At 45.8% G+C, this 12,400-nt stretch overlaps 1 protein-coding gene across 8 annotated transcripts in view; it reads left to right on the forward strand.

Moving 5' to 3' along the window:
* The first annotated feature begins 1,208 nt into the window (after nt 1-1,208).
* The window catches only part of LOC120810081 (protein MTSS 1), a 42,732-nt gene continuing 31,540 nt past the window's right edge, over nt 1,209-12,400 (forward strand). For 5 of the 8 annotated variants that reach the window (XM_040164335.2, XM_078095307.1, XM_040164339.2 and 2 more), the window contains exons 1-3: nt 1,220-1,740; nt 5,969-6,030; nt 10,257-10,330. In XM_040164335.2, coding sequence (XP_040020269.2) covers nt 1,669-1,740; nt 5,969-6,030; nt 10,257-10,330 — 208 coding nt within the window. In that variant the 5' untranslated portion in view covers nt 1,220-1,668. Of the gene's footprint in view, nt 1,741-5,968; nt 6,031-10,256; nt 10,331-12,400 lie in introns of all 8 variants that reach the window. The other 3 variants (XM_040164336.2, XM_040164341.2, XM_078095309.1) reach the window with 1 other exon arrangement.

A 12,400-nucleotide genomic window follows, 5' to 3' on the forward strand; every position in this document is an offset into this window, starting at 1 on the left:
CCCATTTGAACTGTTTTCAACCTACACCTGAACGAGGAAATGTTCTTTACTCATGGATTAAATAAATTCTGGGGATAACCAACATATTCTTACGTAGAGTGAAACATTTCACTGGGATACTTGGAGTGAAGATTGATAAATGTTCAGGACACAGCAGATAATTGAGTTAAGCAATTAATATTTGATAACACATTATTTACCCAGGTGTGCACAGGCTCTCTGCACAGACCAAAATGAGTGGAAGAGTTTGTATGGCTGATGCTGCAGACTTTGATGTAGGTCAGCTTAAGTAACAGTGCAGCTATGAATTCTAAATGCCCTATTTATGCAATGCAAACGGGATTTGTTTCACTGTATTTGGACGACAATAACGTTTGCATATCTTATATATTTCAACACACTAGTAATTCAATGTTTTGTTTGATATGTCAGCCACTAGATGTCGCCCGTTATCCTCAACAGCTCACCATGTCCACGTCCATTCGTATTATATTTACAATAAACAATGAAAGTTCGGCATCGTCAAGAAAAAAAGTGGGACAGATTATGCTGGAATGATGCACCACTCACACTAATAAAGTGAGACAAAAGACGCAGAGAATAAAAAAAACTGCGCTTCATTCTTACAAAAGCCATGTCTGCTACTAAAGAGCCGTGGTTCAAACATCCATCCATTGTGTAATCACGGTGTTGTGCAGTTCAATGCTGCCGGATGAATATTGACCTGTGAACTCGCTTTACTTCCCCTGCGCTCTTTCGCCAGTGCTCATCTTCATCGGCCGTCATCCTGGAGTCAGGTCAGAACCGAATAGTACCGGACGGGTGGCGTGTTTTCCTTCACAATAAGAAACACCAAGATGTCCAGTGTCAAACCATTTGAAGCTTTACTTTGATTCATGTTGCATTCAAACTGACCACACTGCTGTTTGTGTGTTGTAATAGAATGGGTCAAATGTTGTTTTTGGACACAACGCCCCTTTACCCCTATTTTTATTTATTCAAGCCAAATACCTATTTTTACTCATTTTACACTTCAATTGCATTACAGAGAGTGATTGATTGAAGACATCTTTAAAGCCGTCGTATAATTGAAACCTTTATTTTGGTGTAAAACAATAAACCGGAAGTGGGTTCTGTTCCGTTTATTAGCGCAAGCTTGACGCGGGTTTGCAGAGTCGATTCCCCCCCCCCCCCCCCCCCCCTCTCCCTCCCTCCCTCCCTCCCTCTCTCTCTGTCCGTGTTGAGAGAGCAGTAAGGAAACCCTGAGTGTCCCCGTTTACCTGTCAACACACGGAATAACGCTACGAGTCCAGCGCTGGAAATGTTCCTAGTTTCGACCAGCAAACTGCAACATTTTATTTAGTCGTCCCAGCCATGTGTGTGTACGGGACGGATCGCAGGGGAGAGGGGGATTTAAATGTCTCTTTCGTCCCAACAACCCTCTTTATGATTTGAACTAAACGGTGCACGGGAGCAGAGTTGCGTTCGAGTGTTCGGCCGAGCTAAACAGCGAGAGAACAGAATATTTCTGCACGACTTTTTTTATTATTATTTTTTTTTTTGGGGGGGGGGTGTTTGGTTTTCCTGGATAGCGGCGCTGGCCGAGTGAAAAAGCGGCTCACCGAGTCGGGGTGGGGGGGCTTGGCCGCTGGGATCGCTCCTGCAAAAATGGAGGCTGTTATGGAGAAGGAATGCAGCGCGCTCGGAGGACTCTTCCAAACCCTCATCGGAGACATGAAGGTGAGCCGGAGAGTTGAACTTTTTCAACACGCCTTATCTCATCCGAAAGCAGTTCATGCACGAACTAACGTGAGCTACCCCCCCCCCAAACTTCCCACCCGGGGGTGCTGATGGGGGAGGGGGCAGGTGACCGGGAGAACACCGGTTGTCCGGCGGTGCGCGTCCCCCCCCCCCCCGGACAACGTGAACGCTCATCGGGTCCTTGAACGCGAGACGCGCTTCAGAGCTTCTGAACGCAACCTGGGAAGTTTGCCTCCGACCTCTTTCATTGTTTTGTTAACCCTTATGTTATGTTTAGGGTCAATTTGACCCATTTCAATTTTTGTGTTGACCAAAGTGCAGGTTATCCTTACTTTTTTCCCACGAAATTTTCTGACTTTTCCTCATCTAGGGTCATGAACTGCTGTGTAAAATCTGGACACTTTGATGTGTCGTGGAGTGTCTGCACACAGTTTGTATACAAAGATGATGTTGCGGGTCATTTTGACCCAGACACAAAGTGGCTGTTCAAATCCCAAATAAACATGTCTCTTTGATGTACTTTATTATGATTGCCTCTGAAAAGCCAATCAGAACCAGGTGTTTATGGAAGAGAGACTTTCTCTCCCCTGTCCTTCTCACTGTTTCAATGCCCTTTCTCTGAGAAATACACCAAAAATGAGCTCCAGACGATTTTCAGCTGAAGAAGTATTATCACAGCTTATGAACTGGGATAGTGATGTAGAGGAAGATGTTTCAGAGACAGAGGATCCTTCAGAGCCAGAGGACAATGCTATTGATGATCCAGATTATCAATTTCCCCACGATGAGGAGGATTCAGAGGACGAGTCTGCCGGTTTCCCTTCATCAGATGAAAAACAAGAAACGTCATCCACAGAGGGGACATGGACATCTAAAGATGGTAACGTAAAATGGTCAACATCACCACACCAAAGCCGAGGCAGATTGTCATCATCAAATGTCATCAAAATGACTCCTGGTCCGACAAGATTTGCTGTCACAAGAGTTGATGATATTCAATCAGCATTTCAGCTCTTCATATCCCCACCCATAGAGAAGATAATCCTCAACATGACCAACTTGGAGGGGAGGCGTGTCTTTCAAGAAAAATGGAAGCCACTAGATCCAACTGACTTGCATGCTTACATTGGAATTCTGGTGTTAGCTGGAGTATACAGGTCAAAGGGTGAAGCAACTGCAAGTTTATGGGATGAAGAGAATGGAAGGCCAATCTTCCGAGCAACAATGTCTTTGGAGACATTTCACATGATCTCTCGTGTGATCAGATTTGACAACCGTGACACCAGAGCTGGTCGACGCGAGAGAGACAAACTTGCAGCGATCAGAGATGTCTGGGATAAATGGGTCGAAATCCTGCCTTTACTGTATAATCCTGGCCCCCATGTTACTGTCGATGAGCGCCTTGTTCCATTCAGAGGACGCTGTCCTTTCCGACAGTATATGCCAAGCAAGCCTGCGAAATATGGCATCAAAATATGGGCAGCCTGTGATGCAAAATCCAGTTATGCGTGGAACCTGCAGGTATATACTGGAAAGCCACCTGGAGGAGCACCTGAGAAGAATCAGGGAATGCGTGTGGTATTGGAGATGACTGAAGGGCTGCAAGGTCACAACATCACATGTGACAACTTCTTTACATCCTACCGTCTTGGAGATGAACTTCAGGAGAGAAAGCTGACTATGTTGGGAACAGTCAGAAAAAATAAACCAGAACTTCCCAGTGAGATTTTGAAGATGCAAGGAAGACCTCTGCATTCCTCAAAATTTGCTTTCACGGAGAAAACAACACTTGTTTCTTACTGCCCAAAGAGAAACAAGAATGTTCTTGTGATGAGCACAATGCACAAAGATGCTTCTCTGAGCACAAGAGAGGACATGAAGCCACAAATGATCCTGGATTACAACGCCACCAAAGGAGGAGTTGACAATCTTGACAAAGTCACAGCCACATATAGCTGCCAGCGCAAGACTGCCCGTTGGCCCTTGGTGGTTTTCTACAACATTGTGGATGTGTCTGCTTACAATGCCTATGTGCTGTGGATTGAGATCAACCAGCAGTGGAATGCCAGCAAACTGTACCGACGTCGACTTTTCCTGGAAGAACTAGGCAAAGCACTTGTCACTCCCAAGATCCAGAACTGGGCCAGGCCAGCTCGAACCCCAGCAGCTGCAGCTGTCATCACAAAGGTCCAGGGCAGGGCATCTGACCAACCCACAATGGATCCTTCGGATACAGGTGCAAAGAAACGCAAAAGATGCCAAGTCTGTCCCTCCCGAGATGACAGTAAAACAAGTACCTGTTGTGTGAGGTGCAAGAAGTACATCTGCAGAAAGCACACCGTCACATTCTGTCCATCATGTGGGGAACACTGAAAATGTTGAACATTGAAAACCCCAGGAGAATGGGGCAAGTTAAATGAAAGTGTTAAATTAAGTGTTTGTGACGAAGAAAAACATGATATCAGGAGTTCTTTAATATAGTGTTTGAATTGTATATCTCTTCTTCTCATCTCTTCTTAATGTTTGTTTAATCTAAAACAAAGTTATTATTGGTTTAACTTCATTTTTGACTGTTTTGTGTGCTTTTAGACAATACGGGTCAAAATGACCCGCAACATAATAAACGTATTTTTTTCTCAACATAATACAAGGGTTAAAGACGATAACAAAAAAAGGAGTGACTTACATATTCTTTTGAGGGGATGTTTTTGCTGGCTAGGTTCGCTTTGCTATATTGCACACTAATAAAAAATAAATAAAAAGCTAATCTAATAAGCGGTTGTTCCTGTTTGAACCCCGGATGCACCCTCCGTCTCTCCAGCCGATCTCAACCCGCTGTTACCTCAGCGGTGAGGCGACACTTCGCACTGTTTTCCAGCTGTCGGAAGGTGACTTGCCCGGAGGAATCCCGGGAATGTAGCTGTCAGGGTAGAAGATGACCCGCGCGGTCTGAAGGCTTTGACGTGCACGGGGTCAAATATCCCGCCACCGGGTCTACTGGGTTCAGGAAGTTTGTTATGAATACTCCTCCAGACATTCAACACTTCTCTGCATCCCATGTCTCACTTGACTGGGTAGTCATGTCTCCCCCCCCCTCACCCCCTCCTTCTCTGTTTTCTGTCAGGTAACTATGCTGCCAGGACACACGGGGCAAATAAACAAATGATGAGTGTATTGCCTTTGTCTGTACGTAAGCCACACTCAGTGGTGTCTTTCATTTCACGGCGCCACAGACTGGGTGGGGGACATGGGGGGCGGGTTGTGTGCTCAAATATGAAGTGGCGGCTCACTAAAGCCAAGCTGTCAACAAGAGGAGCAAGAAATGCAGAGAAACCTCATTCGTCATCGGCGCTGGAGGGTTTGATAGCTGCTGTTGATGGCCACCACACACACACACACACACACACACACACACACACACAGAAGGGGAGGCAGTTGGACTGTGTGAGGCGAGTCGGTGGCTGGGCGTAATGTTCGACAGCATCACGTGACATTCCTCAGACCCCCGGCAGTAGTAGCACGTCGGTGACAAGTATGTGCTCGTGCGATGTGCATCACATCATCTGGTGCCGTGTTTCTACGGCGAGCGCATTAAGCCGCTTGTTCTCTGCGATGGTTTCCATCGAAAAAGGCCCTTCAACTATTTTCAGCCCGGGACCTGAATGAGGTAAATCTAAATGTAAATGGAGTCCCGTCGGGAACCAGGCCCATTGTACCACGAGTCAGTGCTCTGGTTGTGCGGGGATCTTTCCGAAAGAGACGAGTGACCCATTTTGTAACCTCAATCACATGCAGGATACAACCGTATCTCTTCTATTCTCCCCATAAGCAGATTACGTTGAATTAAGAAACATGTCAAACAGGATGGCAGCAACATGAAAGCTGGCTGGCAAAATTTAAAATTTGGACTAAACGTCATGCTTTTCATTTTCTTCACACCTTCGTTAAAAACAATTTCACATCCAATGGCTTAAACTTTTGGATTCCCTCATGTCTAGTGGCAACAAGATGGAATAAACAATATTATTTTTGAGTGATAGACTTGGTATCATGCATGTTAAAGGCTGAGCATCGGGTTTGTTCTGTTTGGCCCTGCAGGTGAGTTTTGGTGTCATGTTGGTTGGACAGTTATGTAACTGTGGGAGGGTTGAAATGTGTTCTGACGATTATTAACCCGGTTTTGTGTCTCTCTCCCCCCCCCCAACAGAGCAGCTACCCTATTTGGGAGGATTTTATCACCAAGGCTGGCAAACTGCAGTCCCAGCTCAGGTGAGACATGCGTCCTTACTTTAAACATATTTTGTGCTCTATTTTGACTTTTACGTGAGATGTCAGTCAATTTCCCCCGTGAAGACGTTTTAAGACGGCGCGTGTCTCTGGACTGACAAGCAATGACAATCAACACAAAAGCCTAATCTCTTGACAATACTGTCCAGGGGTCAGTATGTGTCCTCTCCCACATTTAGTCTTCTTCGAGCCTGATTTACTTAGTATTTCAAATGCTGTTAATTTGCACACCTCCTGCCAAAGATTATTCCAAGTCTTCTGGTAACAATGGGTGCCGATCCCAGCCACCTCCCCTAGTTGGTTTTAAGTGGCCACATGTCAGGAGACAAACAATTTATGACAGCGGAGATAAAAGCTTATTGTCCAGCTAGTACTGTAAATACGGACGTCCTGCGGCCCGAATTATTTTTTGATTAACAACGCATGGCAGCTCTCTGGTCGTTCAAGTGTCCACGTGTCCTGAGACGGACTCAAAGTGGCAGTTGGATAAAGGCCCAGGGATTAAAGAATAATTTCCAGGGGCCACTCAGTGTCCCATTCTCCCCTTAAAGCTGATTAATGGTGAAATGTTATTCAAGTGTCTCCTTCATGCAGAGGTTAAATATGTGACCCTGTCATGCTAAAGCTCAGGGGAGTATTTGTAGCCTTGTTGCTAATGACTTGCAGTACGACGGCTGTGTGTCGGGGCACCAGGGCAATGACAAAAGAACACGTCTGTTGTAAGTGTACAGGGGAAAGGTTTGACCCAACAAACTGTTTGTTTTCCATTATTACTCCGCATTAATATATGTTTCTAGTAGAAAATATTCTTGGTATCATGTCTCATCTTCCTTTTTTTGTAGTGTATACATGTTGTATGTTTACGGTTTTCCACACATCGGCAAATCAGATTCCTTGTATGTGCACCGTCAAACGGTTCTGATTCTGAGGAGTTGGGTGTCATTCAGTTAGAAGTATTCAAGGTTAGCATCTTCTGCTTGACTAACATGTTTAAGCCCGGTCATTTTGCTAATTTACCAATGTTCCACCAAAGCACAGGTAAATTATTACAAACTAAATGAAATATTTTTTTTAAATGTGTTGGTAGAAGCGTGCAACTGTCTTCCTCCACACCCAAAATACCCCTTCCACTACAACACAACCCAAACCCAACGACCTCTATAATCTGCTTGGGGACTAGGCTCCATAGAAGGGCAGACACACACACACACACACACTCCCACACAGGAACAGAGTAAAATACAAACACACCCGGCTTCCATCCTCCGGCCGAGATAAGTGACTCTCCAGCAGTGGTAGCGGCATACGTCTGTGTGTCTAATGACGTCCTAAAGCAGCCTACTCTGTAATTTTGACCCTCTGCTCCCCTCTCACAAAGCAACTAGGATATCAACCAATTACAGTGCTGCGCCTGTTCTGTCATTTTTCTTTTGGTTGAATATGGTGGTGGAGGGAGGAGGGGGTTGCCCACTCTAGGCAACCAGCACACACACACACACACACACACACACACACGCACACACACACTTAGCAGCTTTGAAGAAAGAGGTCATGGTGGAATAGAGGCTAGCTGATTTCTAATCACAGTCCCCTTTGGACTTGTCAGTGTTTGGTCTGTTTAGTGCATCGTGGTTGATGCAGCTGCAGAACTCGAGGCCTCTCGCTGAAAAACAGACCACCTCAAAACTTTAAAACCAGCTGATGAACTGTGTGGTTACACAACTTATTTTGACTCCACTATAGGAGCCCTAGTAGTTGAGGCGGTAAATGTAGAAGTAGGCGGATGCATGGGAAGAACGTACGGGGTGAACATGCATGCTTTTAGACAAAGCTTCACGTTATCTCTGTCACCAGTCTTTGTGTGTTGTGTCAAACGAAGTGCGTTAAAGACAACCTCCTTCTATGATTCAGATTTACTGCCGTCACATTCCAGTTTCTGTTGATCTATGAATAGATGGAGGCAGCAGTGCTGAATATATCATTGTTAGAAATAGCAATGCGCTGCACTAGCCCAGGGTCTACGGGGAGTTTATATTGGCTTGGCCAAAGCCTTGCGGAATAGATGTAAAAGTGTGTGCGTTGACCCCGGGACAGAGGCGTTTTTGAGATTTTTAAGGCCAAGGGCTACAGGCAGATCCTTGTTGGAGCTCTTTCACAGACACAGAAGTGCTTGGGGAGGGTTTAGCTGACTGTCGTAGCCAAAAATAAAAAATGAATTATTCTGCCGTTTGGTGCAACTTAATTTTCATTTAAAAGTCGACAGGTTAGCTAATTTCACTGTCAACTGAGCAAGTCCATTTAAAAAAAGATTCAGAAACATTTCATTCTGCAAGACCATAATGTTTCCATTCATGCTGAGATCTTTTCCAAGTTTCACTGGGGATTGATTTTTTTTTTCATGCGGTGAACTAGTTTATTAGTTTGGCGTTTCATCTTGTAGAAGAATGGAGCATGTTGCAGTAGATGGTTATGGCTTGTAATTGTAAACTTCTGCTCGTTGTACTTCAGGGCATCGCGGCCGCTTGTACTAAAGGTTTGCTTCTCTTATAACTACTTCCCACAACAAACCTGTCTCAGATGAAAACAGTAACCTTGACTGGACGAGACTTTGCCGCTAGTGCTTCTCAAATATTATCCACCAACCGGTGTGCACTTGGTGTATATTAGGGGAGACGATATCGGCTGAAGGTTGCGCTGTGCTTTAAATAGAACGGAATTTGTGTCTGGCTGTGTGCATGTTTCTTTTTTCCATTTGCAGAACACACCCTACGGTCTTCTGATCAGCTCTACAACAACACGGCACCCATCACTTTTTAAAGAGATCCATTATTAACTGAGTGCTAAGACTTGGCGGTCGCTCAAACCAGAAGAATAACATTAGTCAGTTTTAGGAGCACGTCATAATCGGAGTAAACGTTCAGTCTATTTCAATTCCTTAGGTAAGTCATTTTGAGAGTGCACAACTCGGTGGCTCAGTGGTTCTGGGTTGGAACCCAAAGGGGGCTCAGCTCCAGATCCCTTTGAAGCGTGTAGGGTGGAACCCCGACCGATGTTCCCCCGACGCCTCACGTGTGCAGTAGAACTCCCCCCAAGATCTGTACACAGTTTGATGTCAAACTGAAACGCTTCCCCAGTGAGGATAGAGGTTGCAGCTGTCTTAACATAATAAGTAAAAAGCTCCGTAAACCCACAGAAACACGTGTGATGGTGCTAGAATTTGAAACACTTTTGTTCCATGTGCAGGTCACTCTTAAGAAACGTTACCGACCCGTGTTCAGTTATCTGTTTGACTAGTGTTCACGTATGAGGGCTAGAACCATTTTTGTGTCTTTATTTGTTTTTTTTTGCATGCATGCAATGACTGTTGCATTGTCTCGGTTGCTGACATCAAGTATCGCACGTGCACACACACACGTGCACACACACACGTGCACACACACACACTCTCCATACCTGCTTCTCCTCTTAATCATGAGAGCCCTGATGTTTCTTAAGTAGGTGAGCTGGTATTTGCCAGTTAACCAGTCAGCCGGCCCGCCAATGCGGCGACCTGTTGCTCGGTCAGGCAGCCTGAGAGGCAATCAGGGTGGATACCAGCAGTATAGTCTCTATAATGAGTAAAGCAGAACCTAATCCCACATCATGTTTCCACAACCGTTTTTAATGAGGGAGTGAATTTAGCCCTTGTATTCAGTCTGTTATGCACACGCATCATATTATACTGCTTGGTAAACCATACTAAAGCACAGCCGCGGGTGTGAACCCCCTTTTCCCTTTCAGATCAACCGGGCAGACCCCGCGTTGATCCTTTCGTTGACCTGTGAGAGCTGCAAACTCGACTCAAGATTCCGGCGGTAGATTTAGACATTCCTCACACAGCGGGCCGCGTCTAAGTTTGAGCCCACTCGCGCACACGCAGGGAATACACACACTTTCATACATACGTCCAATTTCGATTGTAAACTTACTAATCAAAAATGTAGCACAGATGTGCACTCCAGTTGTTGCAGTCGATCAGCCACCTGTGCTTATTTTACTGTTTGGCTGAATCAAAGTAGTGCTTCTGCCGTCACTACACCATGTTTTCCTATTTGGTGTGCGGCTTTGTATTTTTACAAAAAACACGTTGCCGTTTATGTTTTTTCTTCAGCACAATGTGGCGTATTTGCTTCCATGCCTGACCTCTGTTTCTACTCTCCTTCTCCCAGGGCGACGGTGGTTGCTGTGGCGGCGTTCCTGGATGCCTTTCAGAAAGTGGCGGACCTGGCTACCAACTCACGAGGTAGGAACACGCTCGCAGATTTACAGGCCTGAGTGTACGACCAGCCCCCCCCCCCACTGCGGAACCGTCCACCGTCTCCCAAAGAAATCCGTGTCATTGTGGCGCGCTGCTGAAAGGGTTCACTGGTTTAACTCTGCACCTCCGTGTCAGTATGCGTCCGTGTAGCCCGAATGTGCAAGTCCAGCCCCCCCACACCTCCCCTCCCCTCTCCCACTGTGCCGAGAAGGTTTGGTGGGTTGTTTGCTTTATCGTGTGGGTAGTAAATCCGTCACTGGGCTGTTTCCAAGCCCCGCTGCTGGCTTTTGTCTTCAAACTTCTGCCCGCGCCCCACCCCCACATCTACCCCTGCGTATCTACATCTGGACTCTCCTGTAGAGTCTGCTCCCAGTCTGCGTGCGTATGAGGGAGAAAGCGAGGGATTGAGAGACCCCATCCCTCCCTTAGCTCTTGACACCTCCTACTGCGCCTCATGCTATTAATAGGAGGGAACTGAGACAGGCACACACATTCATCGGCTCACCTACAGTAGAGACACGTAGAGGGGAGACAGATGGGGGAGCAGAGGGAGTCATAAGTCCTCTGGCTCCCTCCCTGCAGTGTAACACACACACACACACACACACACACACACAGTGTGGATGTCTAATGCCGAGGAGTCAGAGTCACTCAGCTGAGGAGCGTCATCTCTCCTCTGCTCTTTCGCCACTTTCTCTCGCAAAGCGCTGTACGTGTCTTCGGTCGGCAGCTTGCATTACACCATTTTGCTTTGTGTTGCTTCGCTGTACACAGTGTATCAGAGATGGATGACCTGTACACCCGATAAGCGCACCAGGGTAATATAGTGACTCTTTATTACCAGGATTCTAGATTCTGTTTTTTTATGGTCCAGTTGTATATCTTTGCATGTTCCTCAAATGTTTGTATCAAACCCTGTTGCGTGCCAGAGGTGGCAAGATATCAGCTTACTCTGTTGTTCACCTACGCAGCAGGAGAGCGTCACGGATTGTGTGTGTGTGCGGCCGCTCGTGTCAGCGGGTTTGACGTTGAAGAGTATCTGCATGGTTTCTGTATCAACATCAGATAAAGGCTCGCACTGACAGACTCTACATTTTCACTTTGCTAATCACGATCGGCCAAAGGTGGCCGGTTGCACAGCGTACAAAGATGGTGACGTCTTTCCTTCGTCTTTTCTATCTCCCCCATCTTCTTTCCTCGTGTCATCTTGTGTTCCTACAAGTCCTAACCAGCTTCCTGCAGCCATCGCCACGGTAACGGCATGGAAATCATGTGTTTGTTCATCAAAGGTGTGTGTGTGTGTGTGTGTGTGTGTCTGTGTGCTTAAGTAAGAAAGGAAACCGCCCTTTATCTCCCAGCCACTACACCATGAAGACCACCAACTGTTAATGTTCTGCCAGAACAATAATATTAATGAACGCACACAAACATAAAAGTAACCTGAGATTTGACCGAGCACCTATTAAAGGTTGTTAAGTCTCTTAATCGGGAGAACAAGGCTTCCGGCTGCCTTTTATAATCGGTTGTCCTATTGTCGAGTCCTGCAGTGATGGTAGCTCATAAAAAAGGTACGGGCAGATCACTTGACTCAGCAGACTTTGATGGGGGACAGTAGTTATGTTTATTGGTGTGGAGACGAAAGTTACCAGGGGATCCTTTCGTCCGTGTTATCACTGAAGCAGCGCGATCAGAAGCTTGAAAGACACATTAACAGAAGTCTTTTCTAAACTTGAACCTCGGACCGCAATCGGCGTGTTCTCATCCAACCATTTAAATAGCCTATTAATTCCTTTTAACTTCCATTTTAGTCCATTTAAGTTTGGCTCACTTGCCAATCCCACTAAAACCTGTACTATAAACCACTATTTTACAACGGCAGGTAACGCAAGACCTGAGGCATAGACAATGCATTAGATGTTCTTACATTTCATACATTTCCAGTCCATATTACCAACTCAATATGAAATTTCCATTTGTAATTCATAAAAAGTCGATTAAATCTTCCTGGACAGAATCATTTTCTCCACTTAAATGAAATTCGAATGTAGGTCAAAG

The sequence above is a fragment of the Gasterosteus aculeatus genome, chromosome 20, assembly GCF_964276395.1.
Source record: "Gasterosteus aculeatus chromosome 20, fGasAcu3.hap1.1, whole genome shotgun sequence".
NCBI classification, from domain to species: domain Eukaryota; kingdom Metazoa; phylum Chordata; class Actinopteri; order Perciformes; family Gasterosteidae; genus Gasterosteus; species Gasterosteus aculeatus.